This window comes from Gorilla gorilla, chromosome 18 (genome assembly GCF_029281585.2).
Source record: "Gorilla gorilla gorilla isolate KB3781 chromosome 18, NHGRI_mGorGor1-v2.1_pri, whole genome shotgun sequence".
Classification (NCBI taxonomy): domain Eukaryota; kingdom Metazoa; phylum Chordata; class Mammalia; order Primates; family Hominidae; genus Gorilla; species Gorilla gorilla.
Window position 1 is genome coordinate 5,213,005 of NC_073242.2, and position 18,277 is coordinate 5,231,281.

The 18,277-nt window shown below is 51.4% G+C and overlaps 1 protein-coding gene across 6 annotated transcripts in view; it reads right to left on the reverse strand.

The window, feature by feature from the left end:
• The window catches only part of IFT140 (intraflagellar transport 140), a 99,045-nt gene extending 80,882 nt beyond the window's left edge, over nucleotides 1–18,163 (reverse strand). For 4 of the 6 annotated variants that reach the window (XM_055364901.2, XM_055364902.2, XM_004056950.5 and 1 more), the window contains exons 1-4: nucleotides 16,748–18,163; nucleotides 13,189–13,366; nucleotides 8,419–8,640; nucleotides 124–245 (exon numbers count right to left, since the gene is read on the reverse strand). In XM_055364901.2, coding sequence (XP_055220876.2) covers nucleotides 124–245; nucleotides 8,419–8,640; nucleotides 13,189–13,335 — 491 coding nt within the window. In that variant the 5' untranslated portion in view covers nucleotides 13,336–13,366; nucleotides 16,748–18,163. Of the gene's footprint in view, nucleotides 1–123; nucleotides 246–8,418; nucleotides 8,641–13,188; nucleotides 13,367–15,934; nucleotides 16,407–16,747 lie in introns of those variants that run through there. The other 2 variants (XM_055364900.2, XM_055364898.2) reach the window with 2 other exon arrangements.
• Nucleotides 18,164–18,277: the final 114 nt, after the last annotated feature.

Sequence of the window (18,277 nt, forward strand, 5' to 3'; positions counted from 1 at the left end):
AGATTCTTCTGCCACTCCTAGAGCACCTCAGGGCTGGGGCCCCTCCTGGGTCAGGAGCAGCCCGCTTCCCACCTCCCCTGATGTAAACACACACACAGGTCACAGGGCAAGCCCCACACTTACTCGCCAGGAGGGGGGAGCCGGAAGATGCAGTGCGTGAGGTGTTTCCCATACTCGTGTTTCAGCAGAGGCGTCCCTTGCACTCGGCCCCTTTGGTCCAACCTCCACAAGAGCAAGACACCAAGCTGGAAGGACCCAACACCACGTGTTAGGACAGGTGTCCCGGCAGAGCGACTGGTGGAGGGACAGGTGTCCCGGCAGAGCGACTGGTGGAGGGACAGGTGTCCCGGCAGAGCGACTGGTGGAGGGACAGGTGTCCCGGCAGAGCGACTGGTGGAGGGACAGGTGTCCCGGCAGAGCGACTGGTGGTGGGACAGGTGTCCCGGCAGAGCGACTGGTGGTGGGACAGGTGTCCCGGCAGAGCGACTGGTGGAGGGACAGGTGTCCCGGCAGAGCGACTGGTGGTGGGACAGGTGTCCCGGCAGAGCGACTGGTGGAGGGACAGGTGTCCCGGCAGAGTGACTGGTGGAGGGACAGGTGAACACCAGCCACACGGTGCCCAGCGCTGACCTCCCCATGAAGGCTGGCCAGGTACCCTGACAGAGTCACTGGCGGAGGGACAGGTGTCCTGGCAGAGTGACTGGTGGAGGGACAGATGCCCTGGCAGAGTGACTGGTGGAGGGACAGGTGTCCTGGCAGAGTGACTGGTGGTGGGACAGGTGTCCTGGCAGAGTGACTGGTGGTGGGACAGGTGTCCTGGCAGAGTGACTGGTGGAGGGACAGGTGTCCTGGCAGAGTGACTGGTGGAAGGCAAAAGTTAAACTGTGCAACAGAACACATGCATATTCTTTTTTTAAAAAAGTTACAAAACTACTGTGTATACACAATGAAAATTTCAAACAATTCAAGTCTTTAAAGAACTGGAAACTCTTCTACAGAGCGTCTCCACATCTTCATGCCTAGAGATAGCAAATGCTATATTTTCAACTTTTTAAAATAAACTTTTTTTTTTTTTTGAGACGGAGTCTCACTTTGTCACTCAGGCTGGAGTTCAGCGCTGTGGTCTCGGCTCACTGCAACCTCCGCCTCCTGGGTTCAAGCAATTCTCCTGCCTCAGCCTCCTGAGTAGCTGGGATGACAGGTGCGTGCCACCACACCCAGCTAATTTTTGTATTTTTAGTAGAGACAGGGTTTCACCATGTTGGCCAGGCTGGGACCCCACGTGACATCTGGCCGCCGTGTCTCCCCAGGCTCCTCTGGGCTATGACAGTGTCTCAGGCTCTTTGTCTTAAGGCCCTGGACAGTGTGAGACCTGCTGGCTGGGTATATCATGGGATGCCCCTCCACGGGGATTGTTGATAGTTTTTCTCATAGTTGCCTGGGGTGGAGGGCTTGGGGAGGAGGAGCATAAAGCTGAGGTGCCTTCTCTGCATGCTGCGTCCCCATGACTTGTCACTGCCGGCATTGACCTCGACCACCTGGTGGAGGTTGTGCTTGTGGGGTCTCTCCACTGTGAAGTAGCTCTTCCCCGGATCCCCCTCCATCCTGTACTGTTCAGAAAGAAGTCACTCTCTGCAGCCCGTACTTGATGAGTGGGAGATATACCCTACCCTCAGGGGTGGAGCATCCATATAAACCACCCGGGCTTCTTCAGCATGGGAGATCTGCCTCTTCACCACCATTAACTCATTCATTCAATCCTGTGTTTGCATCAGGGTGGACACGTGGGTATTTACTTCCCACGCTGGGTTATCATCCAAGGCTGCTTCGTGTATTCTGTTGCTCACATTGTGCCAGCTTTAAGCTCTCTAGTTGGCCTCTCTGTCCCTTTGATGTGCCCCCATTACCTGGGTTTGGTGAGCACTTCCTTTCTGGTGCCCTAAGATTACCTAGGTTCATTTTTCAAAAAAAAAATTTTTTTTTTTTTGAGACAGGGTCTCACTCTGTCACCCAGGCTGGAATGGAGTGGTGCAATCACAGCTCACTGCAGCCTCTGCTTCCAGGGCTCCAGTGATCCTCCCACCTCAGCCTCCCGAGTAGCTGGGAATACAGATGCTCACCACCACAGCTGGCTAATTTTTGTATTTTCTGTACAGATAGGGTCTCACTATGTTGCCCAGGCAGGTATCAAACTCCAGGGCTTAAGCAATTTTCCCACCTCTGCCTTCCAAAGTGCTGCGATTACAGGTGTGAGCCACAGCGCCTGGCCTAGGCTCATTTTTGTATTCCAGTTCTGGAATCAGCCATTTCTCCGAGGAGCCATGGCTGTTTCCTGGAGAATGGGGTAAGAAGTGAAGTCCTCGTGCTGGGTGCGCTGCGTGCTCAATCTAAAACCATCACAGTCACAAATGCGCGGCACAGACAGGTGCGAGTGGAGTTCCAGGAAGGGGAGGACGGCTCCACAGGGACAGCTGGCGGGGCCTCCCGGGACGAGGGGATGCAGTTAGGCGGCGCCCAGGGGCAGCATCTCAGTCTGAGTCCGTGCGCATGGCTCTTCTGCTCAGACGCCAAGCACTCCCCAGGGGACGCTTCCTGGCCCGAAACCGGGGGCCCTTTAGCCCACAGTACGCTCTTCTTCCCACCACCTTTTCAGGCAGCACCGACTCCAATCTCCCCAGATGCTGGATAACATGCTTTTTATTGTACACAGGAAGAGTATTTTCAAATAATGTCAGATTTAAAGGAAACTTGCAGGCCGGGCGCGGTGGCTCACGCCTGTAATCCCAGCACTTTGGGAGGCTGAGGCGGGCGGATCACGAGGTCAGGAGATCGAGACCATCCTGGCTAACACAGTGAAACCCCGGCTCTACTAAAAATACAAAAAATTAGCCGGGCGAGGTGGCGGGCGCCTGCAGTCCCAGCTACTCGGGAGGCTGAGGCAGGAGAATGGCGTGAACCCGGGAGGCAGAGCTGGCACTGAGCCGAGATGGCGCCACTGCACTCCAGCCTGGGCGACAGAGTGAGACTTCGTCTCAAATAAATAAATAAACAAACAAACAAATAAATAAATAAATAAAATAAAGGAAACTTACAGACCAGGCTTGGTGGCTCACGCCTCTCATCCCAGTACTTTGGGAGGCCGAGGCAAGCAGATCACGAGGTCAGGATTTCGAGACCAGCCAGGCCAGCATGGTGAAACCTGGTCCCTACTAAAAACACAAAATTAGCCAGGCATGTTGGTGCACGCCTGTAGTCCCAGCTACTCGGGAGGCTGAGGCAGGAGAATCACTTGAATCCGAGAGGTGGAGGTTGCAGTGCCATTGCACTCCAGCCTGGGCGACAGAGTGAGACTCCATCTCAGAAAAAAAAAAAAAAAGGAAACTTACACAAGAAACCTCTAAGAAAGGTTTTGCAAGATCTAAAATAGCATGTGGCATGTAAGTACACGTCATAGGAATAGTGTATATTATCATATGATTCTTGACTCTAACAGCTTGATGAAGACAAAAATAAAAACACTAGGCAGCCCAGACACAATGGCTCATGCCTGTAATCCCAGCACTTTGGGAGACCGAGGTGAGCAGATCACTTGAGGTCAGGAGTTCAAGGCCAGCCTGGCCAACATGGCGAAATCCTGTCTCTACTAAAAATATAAATATTAGCTGGGTGTGATGGTGCACGCCTGCTGTAATCCCAGCTACTTGGGAGGCTGAGGCACAAGAATTGCTTGAACTCAGGAGGCAGAGCTTGCAATGAGCCAAGATCCCGCCACTGCACTCCAGCCTGGGTGACAGAGTGAGGCTCCGTCTAAAACAAACAAACAAAAACAAACAAACAAACAAAACCACTATTGGTGTATTTGTGTTTAGTAATTTTAAAAAAATATTTTAAAAATAATGCTTACATATTGAGAAAAACCCCCACCTAACGATAGAAATGAAAATGAATGACCGCCCCCCCATCCCCCTCCCAGCCTCCTCCCTGGAGCCGAGGACCGCAGTGGCTCCCGTGTCTGCAAAGCATTTTATGCACACCACATCCTCAGAGGCATTCATTCCTGTGCCCTTCACATGTCATCTGCTAGTTTTTTGTTTTGCTTTGTTTTGTTTTGATTTTTTGCACAAGTGACTTTAGAAATCTTTATTAGCACATACGAGCTTCTAGCTGACCACTTAACCAGCATTCTCAACATCATCAGACAGGCTGATGTCCAAGTTTCCAGGCTGCCACCTGGAATGTCCAAGTTTCCAGGCTGCTGCTCTGGGGGAAGAAGTTGTTGGATGCAAAAGTTTAGAGCGCCTGCACCCAAAAGCAGAGATCTCTGCTCAGGAGGATGAAAGCAAACCCTCGTTCTGAGAGAGGGACAGGTGTCTACTATCAAGAGCTCAACTTCCACCAACTCAGGGGAAAGGAAATCACAGGACACAATGAGTCAAATATTCCTGATCCTCAGGTTTCTGCCCAACGATCCTGGAATGTGAGCATGAAGTACAAGACGTAGAACTGAGCCCGAGACGCCTCCACCTCCTCGGCTACACCCTCTGCTCCTCACCCCTGACTCTAGCATTGAGCTGCCCCAGGGTCCAGGCTTGGGTCTTCTCTGCCTTCATTTTTTTGTACCTGTCACCACTCCTGAGGGGTGTCTCTCCACCATCTGTGAATTCTGCGTTATTTCACACGGTATAATTTTATACAGTAAGACCGTAAAGAAAAGCTACCCCAAAGGTGAGAAACCAGCTCTCCTTGTGAAGAGCCAGAGTTAAGTGGACTAAGGGGCTGATGGGAAAGTGGCATGCGCTGGATGAGCGTCTTGGGGGTGCACCATGGCATCAGAGTGTGAGTTAAAGTGGTGGGTTCTCCAGCGGCACGTCACTGGGAAGCTTTGCTAAAGGTTGGCTGGCCCCACATCAGGGTGCGCATCAGGTGAGGGTTTACTTGACCCTCAGACTTGGCTTCGCAGGAGTTCCCCAGAAGGCGTGAGTGGCCTGGCCCGTCTAACGTGCTCTCCTCTTCTCTACTGATGGGACTTCTAAGGACACTTAGTGGGAAATCCCTTTCTAGGGATCACCCACCTCCCCGGTTACTGCTGATTGGTGCACTGTGGGCACTTGGCCCGAGCTGGACTTTGAGGCCCCTTCCTGAGTCTGGACTTGGGACAGGGAGCAGGAGCAGGCCGTCCTAACCTGGCCGTGCTCTCCTGGGAGACTGTGGGATACCCCAGCGGCCTCAGGTTAAGTGCACTTCTAACTTCAGCTGGTCTGGGCTGATTCCACGGGTAACCACAACAGGGTCTCTGGTGGAAGAGCAGGGAAGCGCCTTGCACCAAGTCTGGGGAAGAGATGTCTCTGCAGTGTAGAGTTCCGAGTGTTGTTCCCTCTTTATTACTACTCTTCCTGCTTGAACTCATTACTAAATTAGTTCCAGCACAATCTTAGATTTTCTTAGAAGGATTAGGCATTTCTGCTCTTAAATATTCTGACTCACAAGACTTGATCAACTGATACCTGGGTTTCATTTTATGCCTGGATAATCTATTTTGCTAGCTGTTTCTATCTTTCTTTTATTCAAGAGATGGGGTCTTGCTATGTTGCCCAAGCTAGACTCAAACTCCTGGGCTCAAGTGATTCTCCTGGCTCGGCCTCCCAAGTAGGTGGGACTACAGGTGCATGTCACCATGCCTGGCTTACTTGTTTCTCAACACAGTCAAGCTGAGAATTACAAAAGTCAATGATCCTGAGTTATTTTATACTAATGTGGGATTGGCAGATGGTTCCACTGCAGAGAGTAGGAAAGATCACCAAAGAAGTAGAAATCTGGGGACAGGCCATCATGTCATTAGGTGGGAATTAAACAGAAAAATGGAAGAAAAATCATCCACAAAAAGGGAACAACCTGATAAAAAAAAACTTGGCGAATAATATGATCAGAAATAGAAACACAAGCAGGGTGCGGTGGCTCATGCCTGTAATCCCAGCACTTTGGGAGGCTGAGGCGGGCAGATCACGAGGTCAGGAGATCAAGACCATCCTGGCTAACACAGTGAAACCCCGTCTTTACTAAAAATACAAAAAATTAGCCAGGTGTGGTGGCGGGCACCTGTAGTCCCAGATACTCAGGAGGCTGAGGCAGGAGAATGGCATGAACCCGGGAGGCAGAGCTTGCAGGGAGCCGAGATGGCGCCACTGCACTCCAGCCTGAGCGACAAAGTGAGACTCCGTCTCAAAAAAAAACAGAAACTCAAATGGCTCCTATAAATGATATTCATCCTTGATAGCAAGAGAAACATAAATGAAAATTCTAAGAAACATTTAGACCCACCAGGGAGCTGTTCTGGATGAAAACACTCTGAGATACTACTTTCCTGAGCAGTTCTGCTACTCAGACGCAACTCTCTAGGGAGAGAGGCTGCTGTGCACTATGAGCTGGTCCAGGCCCCAAGGACAGTGGTTTGGGCATCCGCTAAGCCACAGGGCACGCCCCGGGACCCATCTGCACCCCCTTCTCAGTGTTTTCTAAATGTACACAGGTGCAAAATGGCAAAAGCATAAGGTTACTCACTGCACCATTGTCTAATTAGCAAAAGACTGAAAACCACCAAAATGTTAATCAACAGGGGGCTGGTTCAGTAAATTACAACATTCATATAAAGAAGAGCCGGTTTAAAGAAAACAAGGAAGTTTACTGTTTACCCATTTGGAAGAATCACCAGGGTACGCCGTAAAATGAAAAAGCAAGAGACATGGCAGCGTGTATAGGACGCCACCACTGATGTGAAAAAGAATGAGAAAATCAGGAGACAATGTCCTCTACGTGATATTTCTGCCAAAAACGTTTGAAATGAAAGTATTATGAGGAGACAAACACAGCCAACTTGAGTGAGAGTCTATAAAACAACCAGTCTACATCCTCAAAATGTAAATTTCATGAAAGACCAAAAAAAAAAAAAGAAAGGGAGGAAAAAAGGAAGGAATGCAGGCAGACTAACCAACCGACTGACCAGGGAATTGTTCTTGATTAAAAAAAACTAGCCAGACGTGGTAGCTCACACCCGTAATCCCAGCACTTTGGGAGGCCGAGGCAGGCAGATCTCTTGACGTCAGCAGCTTGAAACCAGCCTGGCCCATATGGTGAAACCCCGTCTCTACTAAACATACCAAAAATTAGCTGGGCATGGTGGTGCACGCCTGTAATCCCAGCTACTCAGAAGGCTAAGGCGGGAGAATCGCTTGAACTCAGGAGGTAGAGGTTGCAGTGAGCTGAGAACGTGCCACTGCACTCTAGCCTGGGCGACAGAGCAAGATTCCATCACAAAAAAAAAAAAAAAAAAAGAGAGACTAGAGAGAAATAACAGTGAAATGCAATGTATGAGCCTTTACTGGATTCCTGCTCTAAAGGACATTCCTGGGACAGCTGGAGAAATGTGCACATAAACTGCATCCTGGATGTCAGCACTGTCACTGTTACAATTCTTGGAGTGTGAGAACTCTACTGTGGCTGTGTAGGGAATGCCCTAGGCCTCAGGAGAGTGGCGTCTAAGCATGTAGGGCTGAAGCATCGTTATCTGTGATAAACTCACAAATACTCAGGAAAAATACCCATGTAGCAGGAGGGAAAGCAGACCTGGCAGTGGGAACGGCGGGCGAATTGACATGGAGGGTGGATACGTGTCCTTGCAATGTTCTTTCAACTCCTCTCATAATGTAGAAATTTCAAATCTCAAGTGAGAGAAAGAATGCACTTGTGTGTGCCTGAAGCAGCAGGATAGGAGGTAAGAATGCACTTGTGTGTGCTGGAGGGCAGCAGCCAGGGGACTGAGGAGACAGGACATGGCTCAGTCTTCACTCTAGATGCCTGTTACCCTTTTTGAATCTTGGAACATGTGAATGTGTTACCTGTGGTTAAATAAGTAAGCACATTATAACATTTCTGCCATATATTTGTGATTCAGTTGCCTCTGCACCGTGTCGCTCTGCTGTGGGTCTGTCCTGTGTACTGTGCGATGGTGGGCAGCATCCACCACCCACCCACAGGGGTCCAGCTGAATCCTCCCCCAAAATTGTGACAACAGAAAATGTGACTGGACACTGCCCCATGTCCCCTGGGGGGCAGAACCAACCCTGGTTAAGAAGCCCTGAGCTAGACAAACAGGCCTAGGGAAAAGTGACAGTATCTGGGCACTTATCTTTACGAATGCAGTTTCCCAGCAAAGTTCATTTATAAAGGCGCAGACACACCTTTGCCACAGAGCGGCAAATTTTCAAGCCTTGCTTCCAATATAAAACAAAATCTACAATTGCATCTGACAAGATCAACTGAATTTGGCAACAACACAGTTCACATATTTTGATCTTTCATACTCTCGAGCATGGTCAGAAAAGGCCAAGGTCTGAAAACAGCGTCTTGCGTGTGTTGACTCACCCTGTCCCCAGACAGCAGGCAGTTTCCACTGGGGCTCCAATTGAGCACGGTGATGTCGGCTGTGTGTGTCAGGGGCATCGTGTGCTGCTCCTTGTCCTGCTTGTTAAACACCGTCACTTCTCCAGTCTCCCAGCCCACAGCCAGCACCAGCCGCGTCGGGTGCCAGCACAGGGAAGCAACCCGGAACGGCCTCTCGACATGTGTATCTGGCACGCACTCCCCCTGCATTGGATGAGAGGCAAAATCCCGCAGTTCAGAGAGGGACAGCTACTTTTAAGAACTTCTGTCTAGGCCGGGCACGGCAGCTCACTCCTGTAATTACAGCACTTTGGGAGGCTGAGGTGGGTGGATCACAAAGTCAGGACTTCGAGACCAGCTGGGCCAATTTGGTGAAACTCCGTCTCTACTAAAAATACAAAAATTAGCCAGGTGTGGTGGCGGGCGTCTGTAGTCCCAGCTACTCGGGCGGCTAAGGCAGGAGAATTGCTTGAACCCGGGAGGCGGAGGTTGCAGCGAGCCCAGATCGCACCACTGCACTCCAGCCTGGGCGACAGAGCAAGACTCTGTCTCCAAAAACAAACAAACAAACAAACAAAACTTCTGTGTGATCTGTGGACTCCACACTGGCAACAAGGTATAAAAGCTATTAAGGCAATGGGGCAATGTTCTCAGTAGACTCTTTAATTTTTCATAAAAACACACCAACCTTGCCCCTAGTTGAGCTACCAAAGCAGAAGGTAACTTGTGCTCAGCTGACAACCCCGACCAGCTTCTCATGGAGTGCCACCTTGTCATGATGTGCCGCCTCCTCCCCATGGCTGCTGGATGGCTGGCACGCATTTTAGTGGGTGGCTGGGTTCCATAAAACCTTATCTACAAAAACCAGCAGCGAGCCAGCAGGTGAGGTTTGTGGCCCCAAGGATCTCAAAGTGTTGTCCAGAGACCCCAGGACCCTTTCAGGGATGTGAAAGGTGAAAATTATTTTCAGAATAATAGTGACAGGTTAGTGCCATTCATACTCTCCTTCTCTCACGCGTCTACAGTGGAGCTTTTCAAAGGCTGTGTGATGTGGTGATGTCACTAACGACAGCTTGTGAGATATGTGCTGCGTTTCCTCTTTTTTTTTTTTTTTTTTCTGAGATGGATTCTCACTCTGTAGCCCAGGCTGGAGTGCTGCAGTGGCGTGATCTCAGCTCACTGCAACCTCCGCCTCCTAGGTTCAAGCGATTCTCCTGCCTCAGCCTCCCAAGTAGCTGAGACTACAGGCGCGCCACAAAGCCCAGCTAATTTTTGTATTTTTAGTAGAGACAGTGTTTCATCATATTGGCCAGGCTGGTCTCAAACTCCTGACTTCATGATCTGCCTGCCTCGGCCTCCCAAAGTGCAGGGATTATAGGCGTGAGCCACCGTGCCCGGCCATGTGCTGTGTTTTCTAAAATTTTCTAAAGAAGCAGCTTTGGGGAAGATATAAGTGTGTTTTCAGAGATTAACTTGGTTTGCCCCCAGTTGTTCCACTGGGCTTAGGAGCCATCTTCTGTGATCTCATCATTGTCCAATAGATCACTACTTTGAAATCCTGAAGTTTTCCTTGTGTCAACTGGAAACACAGAAATATGCTATTGACTAGTTTTATAATAATATGCTTTAGATCTTCTAAATTTAAAAATTTTACCTAAAATTGCTATAACTTTGGAATTTAATAATATTTATTCTAAAAAATATCCCATTTACAATATATGTTATAGGCTCCTGCAAGGGAGAATCTACCCAAAAAAATGGGCAAAAGTGGGGTTGGTGCTGGGGCTGGACTGAGCCCTAAGTCTGGCACGGCCTTCGCAAAGCTGCCAGTATATGGAGGAGCCTGCTGGCAACAAGGGAGCCGCTGACCAGCGCTGCACCGCGCTGCAAGGGCGTGTGTGTGTGTGTGTGTGTGTGTGGAGGGGGGGAGCAGTTCCTGAGGAAGGGGCCGCTTAGCCACTTTCACCTGAAGGATTAATGCGTTAATTACAAAAATGGATGAAGGAGCGTCTTCTTTGCAGGTGGCACAGCATGTGCAGGGCTGAAGGCCGAGGAAGGCTGTGCAAGGCTGCGTCAGCATCAAGGAAGGTGAGCCTGATGTGACAAGTGACAGAGCCAGACCTGGGAGGCGCTAGGGGCCACATCAGGGACTCCATGTTCACCCAAAGAGCAGCACAGGGCCAGGGAGGTGGGAGCAGGGAGTGATTCCATCTGTGATGCCAATACAGGCCAGGCCTGGTTGCCGTGTAAAGTAGAGGAGGCCTGTGAGGGCACAGCTGCCACAGTAGGAAGCTGTACTGGTGTCCAGGAGAGGGGGATGGGAGCCTGGAGGAGGGAAGGGCGGTTGGAAGGGCAAGAAGCAGCAGACTCGCCAGAGGTTCCGGGGGAGAAACTGGGAGGATCTAGTGATGGATTACAAGGTAGGGGAGTGGGAAATGTCAACAGTCATGCCCAGGTTCTTGTTCTAGAAACCAGGATAAAGGGGGTGACTTTCATTGAGATGGGAGGTGCCCATCTCAGTGAGCAGGAGATATGAGGCCGGGGAAGGGTGGGGGACAATTTCAGTTCAGTTTTGTACAGTCTGAGATCTCCTTGAAACACCCTAGAGATGTCAGGAAGGCAGCTGGGTCCCTAAGCTTACAGCTCAGAGGGAACTTCTAGGCAGGAGATGTATGTCCGCAAGGCACTAGGGATGCTCAGATCACAGGAGAAGGAAGAAATGGAGAGGAGCCCTGACCAAGCTCTGCAGAAGGCCATGGTGTTCACAGGCTGGAAACGGAGGAAGAGCTGGCAAAGCCATGGAGGCCGGGCAGGGAACGCCCTGCCCCTGAGCTCTCAGGCATGTTTCCCAGAGGACTTCACAGGAGTGTGGTACAGACAAGGACCCCAAAACACTCAGGGGGTGACACCTAGAAGCAACTGATGACTGTCGCTGCTTGGGTGAAGTTGTGGTGGCAATAGGGAGCCTGCAGAGGGCTGAAGAGTGAGTAGAGGAGGAAACCTCATTTTCTTATTTATTTATATTTTTTGAGACGGAGTCTCACTCTGTTGCCCAGGCTGGAGTGCAGTGGCGTGATCTCGGCTCACTGCAAGCTCTGCCTCCTGGATTCACGCCATTCTCCTGCCTCAGCCTCCTGAGTAGCTGGGACTACAGGTGCCCGCCACCACGCCCGGCTAACTCTTTGTATTTTTAGTGGAGACGGGGTTTCACCGTGTTAGCCAGGATGGTCTTGATCTCCTGACCTTGTGATCCGCCCACCTGGCCTCCCAAAGTGTTGGGATTACAGGTGTGAGCCACTGCACCGCACCTGGCACCTCATTTTCTTTATGGAGTATGAGGTGCACTGGGCACCGAGAGGGTGGTTATGGAAGTCTGAGGAGCTTGGGGAACGTTTCTGTTAGGGGGTGAATTGTGTCCCCACAAAGATATGTGGAAGTCCTATCCCTGGTCCTTGTGACATGGCGTCCTTTGGAAACAGGGTCTTTGCAGATGTGGGTAAGCTCAGGTGAGGTCATTAGAGCAGGCCCTAGTTACATATACCTGATGTCCTTTTAGGAAGAGGAGAAGAGACGCAGACATACAGAAGGGAAGGCCGGATGACACCAGAGGCAGGGCTGGAGCAGCGCATCTGCCAGCCAAGGAGCACCAAGGCTTGCTGGGAACAGCAGGAGCAGGACAGCAGCTCGGGGCAGACACTCCCCTCAGCCTTCAGAGCCAGTGGGCCCTGCTGACACCTGGTTTTGGAGTTCTCGCCTCCAGAGCTGCCAGAATACCTTCCTGTTGTTTAAAGCCACCCAGTTTGTGGACATGATTAGAGTTCCAGATGGCCCCTATGGAGTGTGCAGGAGGGCACTGACAGAGGAAGATGCCTCAGGATCCACAAACAGCACTGTAGGGACATTTCTGGTGATGACCGTGAACTGATAGTGGCTTAATGCTGATAAGCATGAAGGATTCCTAAACATGTCCCCAAGCCACCAAAATAGCCAGCGTGAAAGAACTGCCCACATCCTAGGGCTTTTATAACCCTGGGATTTGGCCTCTGTGAAGACTGATGACGGATGTCGTTTTCTTTTCTTTTTTTTTTTTTGAGACAGAGTTTTGCTTTTGTTGCCCAGGCTGGAGTGCAATGGCGTGATCGCCACTCACTGCAACCCCTGCCTCCTGGGTTCAAGCGATTCTCCTGCCTCAGCCTCCCGAGTAGCTGGGATTACAGGCATGAGCCACCACGCCCGGCTAATTTTGTATTTTTAGTAGAGATGGGGTTTCTCCATGTTGATCAGGCTGGTCTCGAACCCCTAACCTCAAGTGATCCACCCACCTCGGCCTCCCAAAGTGCTGGGATTACAGGCGTGAGCCACTGCGCCTGGCCTGATGGATGTCGTTTTCTTCATGAATAAGCTAGAGTAGAGTTCGTTTGAAAACACACACACACACCACATGCACACACACACGTGTGCACACACACACGCACATACACCCCCCACATACAAGCATACAGATGCACACACACACCCATATGCACAGACCCACGTGTGCGCGCACACACACAGATGCAGACATACATATGCGCATACACACACCAATACACATACACGCACACACAGATGCATGCATACACACACACACCCATAGGCACACACACACCCATAGGCACACACACACGTGTGCACACACACGAGGACAACAGCAACACAAACAACATGAGCCAGAAGCTACCACAGTCAGGCTCCTTGCTTCTGAGCACTCACTTGCTCCAGGTAAATATCCACGCTGCCTGCTGAGGTTGTGCTGATGTAAGCAACTGCCAAGAACGGGTGGACAGGGTGCCAGCTGATGTATGAGGGTGACCCCGCTGCATCTGGGGCTTCTATCTGGTGGTCAAAATAGAGGGCCATGACGGAACTCAGGCCTGCTCAGCGCTGAAACCTGCAGGGAAAAAAAAATGACCAAGTCCAATCAGTTTTAAATAAAACAAACAATATGACTGTACATGGAATGACAAAAAGGAAGCATCCCAAAGCCACCATGGGAAGACCATCGGCAACTTGAAAATGCCTTGTGGACTGAGCAGGCAACCTGATGCGAGGAGATCTCCAACAGGGAGAAATACAGAAGAGAAGCAGTTAGACCCGGAATCACCCAGGCTGCGACAGAAACGAATACAACTCATGGCCATCAAAGGAGGAAAGAAAGAAAAGGCCTGCAGCCTAACTACATACGCAATCCTCAGTAACTTTCATTCCAGTCACAATAAGGACAAGTTCTATTTCTGTAGTTCCCTTTAACTTTTTAGACCAAGTCTTGCTCTGTCACCCAGGCTGGAGTGCAGTGGTGTGATCACGGCTCACTGCAGCCTCAAACTCCTGGGCTCAAGTGATCCTCCCACCTCAGCCTCTCAAGTAGCTGGGACTACAGACATGCACTACCATGCCCAGCTAATTTTTAAGTAATTTTTGTAGACACAAGGTTTTACCATGTTGCCCAGGCTGGTCTTGAACCCCTGGGCTCAGGTAATCCTCCTGCCTTGGCCTCCCAAAGTGCTGGGATTACAGCCGTGGGCCACCACTGCCTTTTAAACAACATTTTCAAACAAAATGAAAGCAAACTGCTCCAGAAAAGAGTACTGGTACAGAAAAAAACCAGTACTGAATTTCCAATAAAGCATAAAATCAAAGACTGTCTTCTACCTCTGACTCACAGGTGGTAGAAGACCGAAGGCTTCCTCTATTAGAGAGTCAAGAATGCACAGCCGCAGCAGCTGTGAGAAGTTGAGCTTGATCAGTTACATGAACTTAATCTCTCTCTTTCATTCTTCCTTTCAGATCTGGAAAAGATATACATATCGTCCCTTTTCAGGCGGGTCAGGGTGATAAAGAAAGTGACGGTCTGGTTACTGCTCACTTTTTTACACCTCAGTCAATTTGGGGAAGTTAACTGGCACAGAAGAACATACTTGTAGCCGGGTTTGCCACTATTTAAAATTATACAGGCTCATGCCTGTAATCCTAGCAATTTGGGAGGCCGAGGTGGGCAGATTGCCTGAGCTTAGGAGTTCGAGACCAGCCTGGGCAAAATGGCGAATGCCACCCGCCTCTACTAAAAATACAAAAGGTTATCCAGGTGTGGTGGCAGGCACCTGTAATTCCAGCTACTCTGGAGCCTAAGACAGGAGAATCACTTGAACCTGGGAGGCAGAGGTTGCGGTGAGCTGAGATCGCGCCACTGTACTCCAGCCTGGCAACAGAACAGGACTCCGCCTCAAAAAAAAAAAAAAGAAAGAAACCCAAACAACAAACAAACACTCCAGATCAAAACCTGGGCAATTTAAAATAGCAAAAGAAACCTTTAAATTAAAAAATATATATTTTGTTTAGAGACAGGGCCCCCAGGCTGGAGAGCAGTGGTGTGATCATGGCTCACTGTAGCCTTGAACTCCTGGGCTCAAGTGATCCTCCTGCCTCAGTCTCCCAAGTAGCTGGGATTACCTCTTAAAATGAGTTTTGGCCAGGCATGGTGGCTCATGCCTGTAATCCCAGCACTTTGGGAGGCCGAGGCGGGTGGATCACAAGGTCAGAAGATCGAGACCATCCTGGACAACATGATGAAACCTCTTCTCTACTAAAAAATACAAAAATTAGCTGGGTGTGGTGGTGCCTGCCTGTAATCCCAGCTACTCAGGAGGCTGAGACACGAGAATCGCTTGAATCCAGGAGGCGGAGGTTGCAGTGAGCCGAGATCTCGCCACTGCACTCCAGCCTGGGCGACAGAGCAAAACTCTGTTTCAAAAAAAAAAAAAAAAAAAAAAGGGGGTTTTAACATGTTGCAGCCAGCCCCAGGGTTACAAATCCTGGGCTAAGGGAAATTAGTATCTAGTAAGTTTACTCTGTGAAAATATTTCTCTGAAAAATGAGTGATACGTTAATACGACGCTTTGTAATAACTATGAAGGCAAACGGTCCTAATTGCTTTCTTTCCTGCCTGGGGTTTTTCAAGGTTCCCCCCGGCTTTGGGTAAGGGAGCTCTCTCAGGGCTTGATGGCTTTGCCTTTGTCGTGTGCTTCTTGCCCAGTGTCCCCGCACAACGTTGCGCTTCTCCGTGGCTGCATTTAGACTTTACCGTAAATGTGAGTTTCACTGCTCACGCATTGCCCCCCATATTATCTTCCCCAGAGAGCAGGAGGCACCCAGTATTCCCACCTCCTTACAACAGTGCCTTGCACAGAACAGGCCCTGCGCGGATGAAACTTAGCAAGGAGAGAGATTCTTCCGGTTGTATTAATATATGAAACGGGTTGCAGGCCTGCCTGAATGAGTTCCATACACAATGCATTAATATAATTGTTCATAGTTCCTTTCAACTGCCTCTTAACAAGTTCCCAAAATGAGTATTATCAGTATAATTAAAAAAGTTAACACAAGGAGGAGAGATGGCTGACAATGCAATAGTTATGTACTTGATGACAATCTGTAATAGCTTCAGGTCGGAAACAAGTACCTTTCCTTTTCTTGAAACAAAGTCCCAGTCTCTGGAACATAAAACCGGGAAATACATCAACTTTGGGGAACAGGAGAAAAACTGTATTTATTCTAACCGAAGTACTCCTCTCACTTTCAGGCGTCCAGCGTCTCCAGAGCCTCTACAAGTGCCTCCATCAAACCAGCTTTTGGGAAAGAATCTGTTAAGCCCATTCAGCTAAGCGGCACGGGGTCACAGAGCTTTGAGTAGCCTTCCTCGGTGACGCTGAGTAGGGAACTCCGGGATAGGGCTCCACGGTGGACTCTCCGGGGCAGGCACCCGGGGCCACCCTACAAAGCCTCGCCCGCCAGGCCACAGTCCAGAGCCTTCGGCCTGCGCAGGGTCCACGCTGCATCCAGCGGACGGTACTGAGAAGCCATGCGCTGGCGGTTTGATGCAACGCGACCCTCAGGGCCGACCCAGCGAGTGACCAAACATAGAATGTTTTTGTTTTGCATCTCTCGTTTGTCCCGTTTCGCCTGGGGGGTGTGATGGCGCCGCCCACCTCCCCACCCCGCCCATTCCAAAGGGACTCTCCCAGCGACCGGAATCAGCCGCGATTCGAGGCCGGGCGGGGGCGACAGCCATAGTCCGACGGGCGACCTGGACCCCGCGCCAAGCCCGCCCCGGCCTCGATGGGACTCGCGAGGGGCCGCGGGGACTCGGCGGCGCCGGGATCGTGGGAGGAGATGGGAGGGTCCCGACGCCCGCCACCGGTCACATCCTCGGCCCCAAACCCCGGCCTGGCTCCTAAGGACCTGGGTCGGCCGCCCTAGCCCTAAGTCCACTCACCTCTGCCAGGCCGCTGAGCCGCCGCGCGTTGCCGGGACAACGGCGCGCCAGGAACGCGGAAATAGCCGAAGGTGAGCGAAGCGGCCCCGAGGACTCCCGAAGCGCCCCGAGCGGCCGGAAAGAGCCGAAGGCGATCGGGCACGCACGTGCGGCTCCGAGGCCCGAGCGCCGGGGGCCGGGTTATTCCGCTCCGCAAGAGAGAAGCGGGACGAGCTTTTTCTAGGAGAGACGGCGGCGCAGGACCTGCGTCCGGGTCCCCTTTGTGTGGAGGGCGCGCTGTCACAGCCCCGATCAACCGCGGCATCCTCCCCTCCTGGGCGTGTTCCCTTCCCGTGCATCCCGAGGCGGAGCCTTTCCAGCACGGGGCGGTCTCGGCCCAGGCCTTCCCTGGGTTCCGCTTTTCTAGTTTCCGAGTGGAGGGCGTGGGTCAAGCGTTTCTGGGAAAGTCGATGCGCTCGGCAGTGTCCTGAGCTGTTGGGTGACTGAGGACCTGCCTGTTCCATCGCCGGGCCCCGGACTCCACAGAGCCAAGCGAGGCAGGGAGCGCCCCCCAGAAAGCAGCTGGCGGCCGGACGCGGGGCTCGCGCTTGGGCTTCCAGCTCTTGGGAGGCTGGGGCGGGCGGATCGTTGGAGCCCATGAGTTCGAGACCAGCCTGGGCAACAAGGCGAGATCCTGTCTCTAAAAAATTACAAAAATTAGCCGGGCGCGGTGGCGCCTGTAGTCTCGGCTACAGGAGGCTGAGTGAGGAGAATCGCCTGAGCCCCGGGAGGCGGAGACTGCAGCGAGCCGAGATCGGGCCACTGCACTCCAGCCTGGGCGACAGAGCGAGTCAAAAAAAAAAAAAAAGAAAAGAAAAGCAAAAGAAACACTGGAATTTGAGCCCGGCGCGGTGGCTCACGCCTGCAAACCCAGCACTTTGGGAGGCTGAGACGAGCGGATCACTTGAGGTCAGGAGTTCGAGACTAGCTTGGCCAACATGGTGAAACCCCGTATGTACTAAAAACACACAAATTAGCGAGTATGGTGGTGGGCGCCTGTAATTCCAGCTACTCGGGAGGCTGAGGCAGGAGAATCGCTTGAACCTGGGAGGCGAAGCTTGCAGTGAGCCGAGATTGCGCCACTGCACTCCAGCCTGGGCGACAGAGCGAAACTCCGTCTCAAAAAAAAAAAAAAAAAAAAAAGAAAGAAAGAAACACTAGAATTTGAAAAACACCCCTCTGCTTTCTTGCTATGAAGAAAATGACCAAGTGCCCAGCGCCGCTCGGCTACGCTAACGTAGCGCAGAAGCACACACTCCACCCAGGAAAGGGTGCGCTTAACTGCCTCAGACGCGCTTCCACACTTCTCAGAACTCAGGTTCGCGCCCGATTCCACACTCCGAGCTACCACGCCGTTTTCTTCTCACGTATCCGTCAACACTGCTGCGGCCAATCACAGCACGGGCCCTGGCCTATTGGCTGTCTGTTCTCCAATCCAAAGAGACGCACAGTCCGCAAGGTCGCGAGGCTGGCGTCACAACACTACTGGCG